Source organism: Pleuronectes platessa, chromosome 3 (assembly GCF_947347685.1).
Source record: "Pleuronectes platessa chromosome 3, fPlePla1.1, whole genome shotgun sequence".
NCBI classification, from domain to species: domain Eukaryota; kingdom Metazoa; phylum Chordata; class Actinopteri; order Pleuronectiformes; family Pleuronectidae; genus Pleuronectes; species Pleuronectes platessa.
The window spans coordinates 19,536,653-19,550,877 of NC_070628.1; the positions used below are offsets into that span (position 1 = coordinate 19,536,653).

The 14,225-nt window shown below is 42.8% G+C and overlaps 3 protein-coding genes across 11 annotated transcripts in view; all 3 read left to right on the forward strand.

Annotated features, from left to right (window-relative positions):
• Nucleotides 1-5,902: 5,902 nt before the first annotated feature.
• LOC128437196 (homeobox protein MSH-C-like) lies at nucleotides 5,903-7,252 on the forward strand. The gene is made up of 2 exons (XM_053419251.1): nucleotides 5,903-6,314; nucleotides 6,840-7,252. Exons 1-2 carry the CDS (start codon nucleotides 5,903-5,905, stop codon nucleotides 7,250-7,252), a joined length of 825 nt encoding a protein of 274 aa, XP_053275226.1.
• A 2,193-nt stretch (nucleotides 7,253-9,445) lies between these two features.
• atp5pd (ATP synthase peripheral stalk subunit d) lies at nucleotides 9,446-12,694 on the forward strand. Its single transcript, XM_053418521.1, has 6 exons — nucleotides 9,446-9,532; nucleotides 10,565-10,695; nucleotides 11,360-11,456; nucleotides 11,870-11,941; nucleotides 12,331-12,393; nucleotides 12,509-12,694. Exons 2-6 carry the CDS (start codon nucleotides 10,574-10,576, stop codon nucleotides 12,638-12,640), a joined length of 486 nt encoding a protein of 161 aa, XP_053274496.1. The 5' UTR covers nucleotides 9,446-9,532; nucleotides 10,565-10,573; the 3' UTR covers nucleotides 12,641-12,694.
• A 542-nt stretch (nucleotides 12,695-13,236) lies between these two features.
• The window catches only part of pnpla6 (patatin-like phospholipase domain containing 6), a 38,138-nt gene continuing 37,149 nt past the window's right edge, over nucleotides 13,237-14,225 (forward strand). For all 9 annotated transcript variants that reach the window (XM_053417909.1, XM_053417911.1, XM_053417915.1 and 6 more), the window contains exon 1: nucleotides 13,237-13,370. The gene's annotated coding sequence lies outside the window, so the exon portion shown is untranslated. The remainder of the gene's footprint in view (nucleotides 13,371-14,225) is intronic.

The following is a 14,225-nucleotide window of genomic DNA, read 5'->3' on the forward strand; positions in this document are numbered from 1 at the left end:
CTAGGCACCTAGCGGAGCCGCAGAATGGAAAATGCAAGGCGCTCTTTCAGTGCACTGCCACTTAGTAACAGAAGGCATGTGCCAAACTTGCAGAATGAGAATGAAAACTCCCCCTTCGGAGTTCACTAAATATCAGCAGCGAGTCTTCCCCCTCCCCTCTTGTGCCCCCTCCTCTCTTTCTCTTTTCTTCTTCTCCTTTAGTCTATTATAATTCCCCCATAAAAGAACAATAGGTGACTGAAAGACCCCCAAACCACAGAGATATACCAACAATCGGCAGGGAGAAGGGAGAAAGGGGGGACTCGGCTGAAGTGTGGAAGCCATCAATTACTGAGGGCCTAAAGTTAACATCCCAGCAGGATATGTGCATTAGAATGCAGATATGGGCAGGCTCTGGGCAACAGATGCCTAGCGGAGCGGTCAAAAGAGCACCTCGAGCTCGTGAGAGGACATATGCAATGTGGGAGACTCACGCTGCCGCCGCCTCGCCTCGCCACCTACAGAAGAATAGAAAATTAAATTGAATGATGATTGTAGTAGCGGCACAAAAGGGCCATTGTGTGGAGCTAACTGGAATTATGGGTTTTAGATGAGACAAACAACTGACATGTCACATAAAGGGTGCCAGTGCTCGTGGCTGTGGTTCAGACACATCAGCAGTGGGATTGCCATGGATCTGCAGGTCCACCGCGGCAACAGGTGGCCCTGTCGGCTCCGACCGGCTCACAACCCCACCGCGATTCCTCCACAGGCACGGCCCTAACAGGATTTTCCCCCTCTCACCGCATCCCTCCATTCTGGCCGCTCAGCAAGACTCAACCCTCTGGGCTTCCTTGCGCTGCTAATTTACACTACAGCCTGCAGGCTACTTTCACAGTCAGAACACTGCAATTGTATTTTCAGGCTCATTAAGCAATGGCACAAAAAGGGGAGCTCTTACCCCCCATCTACTTTCCCGTCCACGCTCTGTTCAGCCGGAGAGAAAGGCGAGCACAAGAGGAGATAAAAGGTGGGACAGTGAAATGGAGCAAAGTGCTAAATTACAGTCGTGAGGCTCTATCAGGTTGGCTGTGTTTACTACGTCAGTTTGTTTGGGAGCCGGTGGAGGAGGAGAAGAGCCGGCACAGTCCCTGCACTCACTCTTCTGAGAACCAATCCGGCTGCTCGGTCGCAGCCCCATTCAGGATCGACCCATGCTTGTTTATTTGAAAGAGACCCCGCTTTTTTAACTTCCCACCCTCTCCATTGTTCGACCTCTCATGGGGAGAACTTTGAAATTGTAATCTCAGGACATTCAAACACACACATTTGTTCTGACCTCTGGTGCATGCAATAACATTATTGCTATGGGACAAGCACTGCCAGTCCGGGTCCATACAATGCTTTCAACCCCTTGTGAGACGTATGTGACGAGTGGGACTAAGAAATGAGGCCTGAAACTAATGACTTATAGTTGTTGACATAAAAATAATAAGAGGAAGTTGTGGTCTGAGCAAATTTAAACTCCGTGTGCTCCAGATATGAGAGTCCTGTAACAAATAACATCAATTGATTGGATTTTTCAGATGTGCTTTGTAGCTGGTACCGATTCTCGAAGGGAAAAACGCAATTCTGACTCTTAATGTGTGTGAGAGCAGGACTTAGCCTTGTTATACAAGTATATCATGTGGAACTAGTTTTTTGTCATTTTGATGCTGATGATTATTGTTTTTCATGTATTTTCTGTGGCAAATTTTCAAATCTTAAAATCACTCATGTATGAGTCACTCAGTGGAATCTGATAATGTGAGTACTTTTAAGAGTTGAGGATCATCTCAGTTATAGTTTTGTTAAAGGTGATGATTAAATAAGATATAATAAGATAATTGGCTGCAACAAATTTAAAAATTTTCCTCAAATAGTTTAAATACCACTTAAAGTATTTTTATGATGTGAAAAAAGCACAGATTTCATATAATTCCTAGCAAACTGCTGTAGGTTATATTGCCGGGATTGAAGCCAGCAGTGAAAAAAATGGAAAATTGATGCTGCTGCGTTGGGTTTTCTTTTTTCTTTTTTTTCCAAGTACACTGTATCGGGGCTTTGGCTGCAAAGAGCGTATGAGATTGCGGTGACATTCTTCGGTTTGTGAATGAGACCACGGAGTAGCCACACAAAGTTCCTCATCCCCAGCCCTCAACCCTAACTCGCCCACTCGCATTGTCTCTAGACTTTCCTCAAGAATGTGTATTTCTATGGCCGATCGCGAGCCAGACGGGATTGCCAATTGCATTGTCACCTCTCGTGGTTTTTTCCTCTGAACGATTTCTGTTGGCAAGCAGAGTTCAGGAGGAACATCTGTTTTTGAAGACGCTTTAAGAGGGTAACACTGTTAAAGATACTTTTTTTTTTTTTATTTACGTGGCCACCAGTGTATAAGCAATCATTGATTTCAGTCTGAAATGCAAATTCAACCATCACAGACAAATTAAATAATCTTGTTGTGTTTGGGTTTGAGTTTTAAAAAAAACAGCAGCTGTGAGGCCGCAGGACACTCCGTCCTCTGATTGCTTTTTTACACGATCCAAGGGCGAAGCCATGATGAAGGCAATTCGCTTCAGCGTGGCAGGAATATTTCCCTCATTACCCGGCGATCCAACACTGAGCACTCTGATGCCACAAGAGGAAGTGGCTTTGGCAGAGAACGTCAAACCAGCGTTTAAGTGCAGGATTGAAGCCAGTCTGATGTGGATTGGATCAACTTGTTAAGTCAAATGAAAGGTCAAAGATATTTTTCCACAGCGCTGCAGCGACCCAAAGAGCTGCCTTTTAAACTGCTGTTAGATGGAGAGTGCCAGTCACCTCATGGGAGGAAAGGTGAACGACTAGAGGGTGTAGACAGAAGCAGAACATTTAAATAATGAGCATTAAGATGGAAATTTGACTGCTTCTAAAATTTCCTGCAGAAATTTTGAAGTATTCAGCGACTTAACCAGAAGTTTGGAGCTTATCTCTGCTGATTTCAGGGAGAGCAAAGTGAGAGCGACATGTGGGGATGTTACTGAGAATACTACACTTGTCCCTACCTTCTCGGGGCTCATGTCATGTCAGCAAAGTGTCCATCTCACCGAGGCCTATTGCCACAGGTCTTTGTGCCGCTGTCGACACATCTCACAGGGATTGGGTTCCACAGCGCGCTCGCTTCCCCCCAAATGATGTGTTTGTTTGTCAGAGGGCCTCGCTACAGCGGGCAATTCACACGCTGTTGATGGAAGGCGGACACCGGCTCACCCCTGGACTCCCACAAAGTCCGAATTCATCAGCCGTGGCACCTGAAGAGCGCGGAGCCTGGACTCGCTCAGAGATGGACCGGATCCTCCTCGGACCTGGGAAACAAACGAGACAGAAGAACCATCTTAATGAGAAAAAGCATGAAACAGTCGTCTCTCATAGCTTGTCGTGCCGCCACTTGCCTCTTGCACTTTATGAACTGTCTAAGTGGTTTCATCGATGCATGAGAGTATTGGCCCCCTGCACATGCATGTGAGAAAGTTTTCATTTCTGGTGCCAGCGGAGGGGAATGTACTTCCCAGCTCGCTCGCACTGACCTTGAAGGACAGATCTGCTTTCAAACTCACTAACACCTTCTGACACAGTTCACTCGCCTGCATGCTGTTACAGAAATGTCTTTTGGGGTAGGGGTGAGGGGGCCCGAAGCTAAATACACTGGCCCAAACACCAGGGGAGGAGAGGGAACTGTACTTGTGTAGATTTATCTGTGCGTGTACCTGTATCGGATGAATGTCCTTGAGTCAGCGCACTCCACAGGGCTGACTCTCACCCCCCCTCCTTTCTTTTGCACAACACTATGGAGATGAGATAGAGGGAAGGGGTACACGATCACTGGGATTTAAACCCAAACCAGCTGGGTGACGAGAGGCCCCCGCTGCGTGAGGGCCGGCTTTGTCGGATAGGAAATGAAGGAGCGGGCTCCACATCAGGATTCAGTCAAGCTGAATCATCAGCCAAACGTTTTGCCTCGTACCTGATGAGATGTAAACTGTTCTTTGCACCTGAGAGCTGTCAAGAAGCCAACCATCACTGATCACAATAAACAAAAGTTTCAAGTCAGACGTAGAATGTGATGTTTTATTATGAAACAGCTGCTAAATTAAGTAATTTGGGTGCTTGGTGGTGAGATGCTGCTGGATAGGGCAGTTAAACCTGAGCAATTACTTGTGGTTCCTATTCTAACAGGTTAATTATTCATTGTTTCACCCAATGACGCAATTAAGCATGAGGGGGGGCTAATAAAGTAATTTGGTGGCGTAGAAGTGGGGATGTTGGTTTCTCGGACTGATGAACATTAGATTATGTTTATGGCAGACTTTAATTTTACAAAACACATATGATCATCTGATAAAATATGATTATTTATTATCAACATATATCCAATGGTATGTAAATTCAGCTTCAGCGTCTGCAATGGTTTATGGTTAGGTTAATTATTTATGTGCAGATTATCCAGAATGTTGTCTAACAAATATGATAATGTGACACTGAATGGAGCCATATAGAATAATTCGTTTTATTTTTAATCTGTGACTATAATTTGATTAGAAATGCACTTTTGCATTTGTTTTACTCAGATGAAATTTATAATCTGAGACTTTTAAAATGTAAAAGACTAATTTTACAAAGTGTTAATTATGACAATCAGTCAATGGCAATTGTCTTGAAAAGTAAGTTGTAGTCATTAAGTTAAAATTCCTGAGAACAATAATGACAAAATACATGATTCTATTTCTCTCAGATAAATTCTCCTCACCTGAATTATTTCCAGACATAAACCTGTTTTCCTCCTTTTGACTCCATGGTGCTGTTTTAGCTTTTTTTTAATCATCTCTGTGGATATTGTCCTTTTAATAAAAACATGTCAGGAGGAGTCAGAGTGACTGCTGTGTTTCAGCCTGCAGACATGAAACAGTTAACTGTCAGCAGCTCCCTCACATGCAGCTCCATGCAGTGGACTATGAAATATTCGGAGGACAATTGGTTAAGTGGAGTTAACCGTTGCCTTTTTCTCCCCGAGGTATCTTCCTTTTTGATCCCGCCGAGCCTGGCGCCTCGCAAAACACAACTTGTCTGGCTTATTAAATAGTATGACCTGGAGAAAGAGAAAACGCCTGTTGCTTCTCAACCGAGGCCATTGTGAGGCGAGAGGAGCCTCTGACAGGCCTTAAATTGCAGTAATGCTGTGTGACCAACAGTCATACCTAATCAATTTCTATCCTGCCTGCGCACGTTTTCTTCTTTCGTTTCTTCTTCAGATCAATTATTCGACTCATGCGACCTGTTTCTTTTATTTCTGCAATGCGATTTCCACTTTATTTTTTTACTTTATCATATATGAGCCTGCTTCCCTGTCTCCTTTGATAAAAGGTATCACTTTGATTTTCTCGTGACTCTTTAGTTCCTGCAGGTTTTACAGTAGGTGAATAATTCAGCCAATAGTAGCTTAAGGACGGAGTGGCCAGCTAATGGATGTAAATGGTCAAGAGAATCCTCCCCACTGGTTAATTGCGCTAAAATTGGTCTAAGCTACTTTGAGAGGGCCATCAATGGTCCCGCGCCGCATGGGGTCTGTATGATTAACTTCTCCTTCCTTTCAAAGGCCTCTTGATGTTCCCTTGGAAGGCAGCAGGCCAATCAAAACCGCGCTCGGCGACGTCACGAGGCCAACCCGACGCGCTGATTGGTGGGAGCGCGGACGGAGGACGGCCCCTGTCGGTTTATAGACGACCCCGTCCGGCGCGTTAAAGCTACCGGGCCCCGCTGACAGCGCGCAGAGACGCACACCTATTGGACACTGTAACACCTCAGCGTATCACATATTCCTCCTGAACGGGCCACACGGACGTGCATGGCCCCATCCCCTTGCTTAGCGATGAATCCCGCGCAGGGGTCGCCGTCCCAGGACGCCAAACAGCTCCATCCGAAAGAGGAGACGGACACCGAGGGAGAGGAGCCGCAGCCCAAAGACATGACCACCGAGAAAGGATACAAACAGCAGCGGAGCAGCCTCCCGTTCAGCGTCGAGTCGCTGATTTCCAAGAAGCCCACCTGTCGGACTTCTTATCCCTCTTCAGACTTAGCACTGGTGCTCCCCAAGCCCGCGGCGGGACAGTTCTCTCCAAGGACTTTTTACGCGGAGAGTAAAGTGGCCGCGGAGAGCTCGCAGGGTGTTTCGAGTAGCTCCAGCGAAGACAGCCCGCAGTTCTGTGAGAAAGATCAGAGCACTTGGTACCAGCCGTCCTCCTTTTCTACACCTCCTCGTAAGTCCGTCCCTCCGCTGATGCCGGAGTTCACTGAGCTCCCAAACAAGGGCGCACAGCGTTCATCCGTCATTTTTACTGTCAGTAACAGAGGCTGCGAGAGTATCAACGTGTTTTGATAATGTGTGATCACAAAACTATAATTTCCCCGTTTTCACGGTAACGTTAGTGTTAATATCTCAAAGACTAGATGTATATTTAGCACAGAGTTGTGCCACTCTGTGCGTAAAGATAATATTTGGCTGCAGCATTTTTTTTTGACAGGCATTTTTTTCCTTGTATTTTAGTTTATATTTTTCTTCTACTAATTATTAATGTAAGAAAATAATTAAATAATGTGAGGATGATAGCGTTTCACGCAGTGGCACAGCAAATATAAAGTAGGAGATTGTGTTAACAAAAATACAGTTACGCCTATTTATTGTTACTGAGTCGTGTTTGTGTTCACGTCTAATCTTTAAGGCTCATTACCAAGTTTAAATTGAGTCTGACCTTTTATTTTCTCTGTAATTTCCCCTGTGACAGGCAGCACAAGTCCACCTCCGTGTACTTTAAGGAAACACAAAAACAACAGGAAACCTCGGACACCTTTCACTACCTCTCAGCTGCTGGCGCTGGAGCGCAAGTTTCGCCAGAAGCAGTACCTCTCCATTGCCGAGCGAGCCGAGTTCTCCAACTCGCTCAACCTGACGGAGACTCAGGTGAAAATCTGGTTCCAAAACAGGAGGGCCAAGGCCAAGAGACTGCAGGAGGCCGAGCTGGAAAAGTACAAATTGGCCTCCAAGCCCGTGCTGCCCGCCTTCGCGCTGCCGTTCCCCATCGGTGCGCACATGGGCTCTCCAACGTGGGGCCCGTCGAACGCCTTCCATAGGCCCAGTATGCCGGTCCCAGGACTCTTCAGTGGACCCGTCACTTATGGGATGTACTATTTGTCTTAGTTATCCTTTGTGTGTGCGTGCGTGAGTGTGTGTGTGTGTGTGGTTTTAAGAGGAAAACCAGTTTTCTGTTTGCAATACGCGCATGAGGATGGTGCGTCCTCAACACGTTGGAAATTTATATTTTATATTTGGAGTTTAAAGAAAACATTTCTAACATGCAGCAATAAAGACAATTACAATCGTGCGCACGTTTTGACATATATAACAAGTGCGTGCGTAATCGAACTGAGTGCGTTCACTTGTTCTGCGCATGTTGTGTCAAGTGCTGTGGCTTGAGGATCCACAGGCCTTTCAGGCAATAATCCAATTGTAAATGTCAGGTTTTTAAACGCCATGCCTTAAACGTCTCATTCCAGTCCCTTCACCTCAGCAGTTTGTGAAGGTGGATATTGAAAGTGGGATCAAACAAGGAGGCAGTATTCTGCTCATAAGTACTTAAATTGTGTCAGTGCCTTAAGCCCAGTGTATCACTTGAAGTTGTCCCTGCTCATTCAGCACTGACTGTTTTCTGTCCACGCACAGTTGCTGTTTGAATGTCTGTATTTCCAGTGGTTCCTGTCACAGTGTCTACACAGGGCTATTTTATAAACTTGGAACAAAATTATATTTTAGAAAAACAAGACGTGTATTAGATATTTTTGTTACCCTCAACGAGGCCTTTACGGGAGAGATCCTAGATTTTCTTTTGGGGAATGTTGCTGTAAATGTAAATAAAAATGTGTAGTGTTCATAAAGCCCTGCAGCCTCGCTTCAAGAGCGGCAGGAAAAGTGGTATTTATTGAATATCTTTGTATCTGTACTGTGTACATACATCATTCTATATAAATGTTCAGTTACTTGTAAAGACTGATCTTAGAAAATAAACATTATACAAGGTCTGAAAGTTTCTCTGTTTTTCATATATGAATAATAAAATAATCTTTTTTTAAGCCTATGGAAAGGAGTCTGGAAGTTTGTAGAACGTACTTCTCGAAGAAATATGACCTAGCTTACTTTCAAAAAGTTGAGAATATAAACAATAACAACTGATATAAATAAACTACTTTAGGCTAGATAATTGTAACCTGCAGACAATTGTATGGATGTTTAGACAAAGTACTTCTCCAAGAAACATAGATTACTTTAAAAAAGTGGAGAATATACATAATCAAAAACTGGCATATATACCTAAAGCTAGATAATTATAATCTGCCGACAATTGTTCTCTTGTTTCTTTTTATGTATTTGGTATGCCAAAGAAAACTATATTTCCTCGATAAGCATGCCAAAAACCTCTGGGTCCGACCTGCTTTTACTTGACTCTTGTAATTATCTGACAAGAACTGCCCGGCGATTGTGTAATTTTTCCAATGATAAGTGGTCGTTTCTGCACGGGATTAATAATCATTTTTTCTTAAATACTATGATAATTTTTGTTGAAAAGTAGATTTCAGTCAGACACTATAAGGACATTTCAGGAAACTGCAGGTTTCTACATGTCCTCCTGCACACAGCACACATCTTCCTACATTTCAACACCGTAACTGAAAATGCATTTTATGTGTTTTCCTAGTGAACAAAACGCAAAGTTGTAAAACAAAAACTTGAGCTCACACACGTGCACGTCTACTTACTGTAAAGTTAATACAATTCAAAATGAATCTATGACAGGCCACATAATAAAACTGGATGCGTACCAAGGCTATATTTAAAGTAGATAATGCCAAAACGCATGGGGCTGAATAGCGTTTCACAAATAACTTTAGACGAGCACAAGTCAACAGCTCAATAAATCTGGGCGAAATAATTGTTGATGACCCGGGCGATCTTTAAAGCGATGTATTTTGATTGTTTCTAAATAAACATCTAGACGTGGTTGTGTTGATCCCTTTTTTATTTGTGTGTTAGGTTGAATATTAGTTTTAATACATATATGAACCATTATTGGATTAAATTTGATTTCATTCTCTTTCCCCAATTAAAGCAAACCGTAAGGGAGATCCTTTTTAAACATAATCACCCAAACAGGATTTATAGTTAATTTTCTGTAGGCATTTACACCATTATATCCTAACAAAGCAGTCAGATACAGATACAGACCTATAGTGAGACACGCGGAGCAGATATAAAGTGGAAGATTAGAAGAACCACGTTGTCTAGTGTTTAATGTCAGCGCAGCTCGTTGTAGGTTCTCTTTCTGTCCTGCAGAGGGCAGTGACGGGATCATTAGTTCTCCCGGTCCGGACGAAGAAAAGGCACTTCCGGTGTTCCGTTCTGTCAGACATCACTTGGTGCAGCGAGGTGAGTGCGCTAACGCAGAGGTTTATTGAATGAAAGGATGTTCGCTGGCAGCAGCTGAGATGAGAATTTGTTAGCCCTGCTCATTTAGACATGTGAACGAGGTAGAAATGTGAACTATCTGTTGACTCGGCCTCACGACTTGCAGAGAGATTTATCTGACCTTGGCTAGCAAGCTAACGGAGCTAGCCGACGTTAGCAGGCTTTGCCGAGGTCCTGAGTTGGACAAAATGTCAAGGACCCTGCGTCATTGGTTACTTTGAGACAAATAAGCTTCATTACGATGTTTTATCCTCACATAGTTGTTAACAAGGATTTAGCCATTGCTGTTGGACCGTGGTCTTAGCTGTTAGTGTGAAGAAGCCCCTGCGCTGTTTCAATGTTCGCTTTAACGCAGTATTTATTCTGTCATATCACGACCCAGGTCCTAAAGTCATTCATTACAAGTTGAGTGAGTTACTACATTAAAAAAATAACAACTCAGAGAGGATTCAATTGGACATGGACGTCCTTGTCTTTCTCGAACTATACCAACTAACAAGGTGAACTTTAGGCCTCAGTGTTTTACAAAATAACATCATGTACTTGCTATAAATTAAGAACATTCTCTTGGTTGTGTGCATTTAAATAGTGTCCCTGCACATTACGTCACAGTATTAACAACATGCACATACAAAGCAACCACCATTATTAAACCTGTTTCACATACACATATATCAGTGAAATGCAGAAGTAGCTACATTGGCAACATGCATTGGGATTTAGGTTCGTAATTTCATCCTCCCAGTTAACGTGAATGCAGTTTAATGAAGCAGTCAATAAATCACCTTTCTGGAGATTAGGGTTCAAATAATGTAGTCGAGTGGACCTTGAGTATAGAGGTCTTTTCTAAATTTTAAACTCTGTTCATGCATGTGTGTAACCTGGCAATATATTTATCATCTACTTTTCAGCCGAATGTAACCACAATGTTTTTATTTATTTGGGGGTTTAAATTATGGACTAAACACAATTTTCTTCTGCCTTTCCTCTCAGACAGTAAGGATGGCAAGTCGTCGTGTAGCCCTCAAGGCCCTTGACTGGGTGGCTTTTGCCGAGCGTGTTCCACCCAACCAGAGGGGCATGTTCAATGCACTGAAGTCTCGCAGTGATGCCATTGCTGCCAAGTTAGTTATACACACCATCTTTATTTAATGAAGAAATTAATCTCTTAGTATAATGTTGCTTTACTTTCAGTTTTGCCATTTTATACCAGTAATTTATTAGTATGGTCTTCCTGGTAAGTAATAGGACATTCTTCTAAAAGTTATATATAAAGCCTGATTAAAGAATGGTGGGGAACAGGGCTTCTGAGCTAGTTACTGTTGCTCACCTGCCTGAGAGGCTTTTCAAGATAATGTTAGGGAATCACAACACCATCTGCAGAATTTGAGTTTTGATGTTCTTTTGAATTTCCACATCATAGCTTTTATCTGCTTTTAATTTTGTTAGTTTGCTTGAACATTTTTAGCAAGTAGTTTGACCAAATTGAGGTGCCCAACCTGCAGACACCAAAATCTGCAGACATGGATAATGTAGGCTGACTGTCAGTATTTCCCCCCCTCTTTTATGCCTTGTGTAAGACCCATACTATCAGCAAACTGAATAGGGTTATTAGGGCCTGTCCTTGAAAATATATAATATTTGTTCCTACACACAGTTATCTCTTGCTATTAAGTTTCTCTCTTCAGTTCCCCCCCCTTGTTTTACTTCTTTTTTTTTTTAATAAACCATCATATCAACTTATGAACACATTTAATTTATTAACTCTATTTTCTCTCCCTATATCAGACTAACTTCCCTACCTGAGACTGCTACAGTCATTGACTGGAGTTTCTACAGGGGTGCTGTGGCCCAAGCTGGGATGGTTGATGAGTTTGAGAAGAAGGTGAGCTCAACATCATCAGAACATTGTGAAAGTAGCCAGACAGGCATTGGTTCAGAAGCCCACTACTGACATGACATAGCAACTTTTACTTAGATGAGTGTTGGCATATTCTTGAGCTGGCAAGTGGTTGGTCTCAGACTTTTCACATTAATGGAATAACATTCCTCAATCCAAGTCCACAGTAAATATAATGGAACCTCCTGGAGTTCATTGTAGACATCTGAATCTAACAGATCTCATCGAAAATTTGTCATATTAGAACTCAGGATATAACTTTTTAACCACTTTGAGGTTGTCATTGCTAGTAACCTCCTCTGGTATCAATCTACACGACACCGTGTATCTTATTCTGTAGATATTTCATGCGTTTCCCTGTCAGTGGTAACTCATATTATTTTTTTTCTTACTCGCAGTTCAGTGCCCTTCTGATCCCAGAGCCTGTTGACACACAGACGAGTACCATCAACGCACAGGAGGCTGAGTCTGTAAGTGACGACCTCAAACAGCTCTATTCATTTCCTGAATTTTTACTTTAACCAATGAGAATACAATGAATTGCCAAACATGTCAAACAACATGGCAGTCGTATAATATGTATGTTTTGTATCAGAATGTGAAATACTTTAGTTATACTATTGGGTTTAGCTATACAATTGATTAAATTTATGCAGACCAAGACAATAACAATAAATCAAAACTGCAGAACTTTAAATGTTCATAAATTCTAAAAAGATATTCAGTTTGTTTGCAGATATAGAAACTATATTTACTTATATGTATATTTAAATATATATGTGGTTGTATTTATGTTTTCCAAAATCCATATCGATTGGGCTCTGTTTTTCCTACCTAATTATATCACTTTCTCTAACAGGGCAAAAGTGCCTCCGCCTATGTGGAGGGATCGAAGGCCCGCATCGCTCAGTATGAAACAGAGGTGAGATTCTAAAAGCATTAGTTGCTAAATTATTTCATTGAGACTTTAAAGAAATGTTCATTAAAGAAGAGGCTGGTCTTTGAATCTCATCCTGGTCTTTTTCCTGTGTTTTCAGTTGAACAAGTTTAAGAACATGATCCCCTTCGATCAGATGACCATTGAAGACCTCAATGACACCTTCCCTGAGACCAAGTTGGACAAGGTCAAATATCCCTACTGGCCCCACAAGCCCATTTCCGACCTGTAATCCTATTACCTGGGCCCTCACCTCACAATAAAGTTTATGTATTTTAAAGCGGAATGTTTGATGACTTCATTATTTTATAAATGAATAAATAAACACAGTGTGTGCATGCAAGTAATAGTGTGTGATTTGTAGGCAGTGCCCACGAGGGGGCAGTGTTGCAGTAGTTTTATTTGAAGGGTAAACTTTGGAGGGTAATCCTAAACTTTTAAAATAACTTCATATTTTTACAGTTTTACTCACTTTTATTATTATCTACTCTTCCTGGTTATGATCTGTAAACATTGGAACCTGATGCAAATGTGTTACTGTGGACATTCACTAGCCCCTTCCTGATTTAAAATAGCAGCAGTTTAAAGATACAGAGGATGACATAGATGGAGAATAGTGGAGTTGACGTAATTATCTTAGTGTAATTCATGATAAATCTTCGATCACACGTTCACCTACGAAATGTTTATTCGCGGGCTTATACCGGCTACCACGTCATGTCAATCATTTCTCTTGCCCAATCACGTCTCTACTGCCCTCCTCTTCCCCATCGACTATTTACATGAAGTGGGCGGGATATCTAGCCCCGGACCTGCTATTCTGATTGGCCCAGCCCAGCAGCGTCTCGGCGTTGATTAGTTTAGATTCCGGTGGAAATAAAAGCAGGAGGATCTCCCTGACAGATGAATTCCGTTGTATGTTATTTGACAGTCGCTGACGATTGACGAGTCCATCAGCTCAGGTAAACGTCTTTTTATAAATCACGCGTTTATCGTCCACCCTCATATTCCCAGTGTTGTGTGTTGTGGCGCACGGGCCCGGAGCTGTACGGAGGTTTCCCCCGCGGGGCTTGTGGTTAAAGCCGCGTTGGGAGCAGGAGCGGTCCGCTCCGTGTGTGTGTGTCAATAACCGTAGAGGAGCTCAGTGCTCTTGCGGAGGTCAAACACAGAAATCAAGACATCATCAGAAGCCGTCGTTTGTTGAGACATTTCTGACGTGTTGTTTTCGCTCCCATATGAGCGATGGTCAACACAGGAAACCGCCATTCAAAGGCTCGGCAGCTAGCTAACATCAGCGGCAGCGCTAGCCGGCAGCTGAGGTTGCGTTATGGATGAGAGTGAGCCTCTTTCCTGGAGGGTGGAAAGATGTTTCACGGTAAACCACGAGAATTTAACCCCAAAACTCGCATTCATATCACCAAAAACCTGTCATATTCCGGTAAGTGGAGGTTTCACCTCGCCCTGGGTCTAAACAACTGTGTTTATGTTGGTCAACCACCCATATTGTTAATGTTTTATGTTGCTGCTAGCTAACAGTTAACCTCTGCTTCCAAACTCCCTCCCGTGGAATTCATTCACGCGGTTTAGTTCCAAGTTGTGTATGGTTTTTGTCGCTCTGTAGACAACACATACAAACTAACCTGTCAGGGGATTTAGGAGAAGTCAGTAAGGCAACACCTCTGGTTGCAAAACACGGAAAACTATTTTGGCTGGAGCGAAACCCGAGCTGATGTCCCCCTGGTCAGTGCCCTGCTGCTGAATCCTTCAGGGCTTCTAATGTTACATCTTGATTTCTTTTTTTTAAAGTCGATTTACTC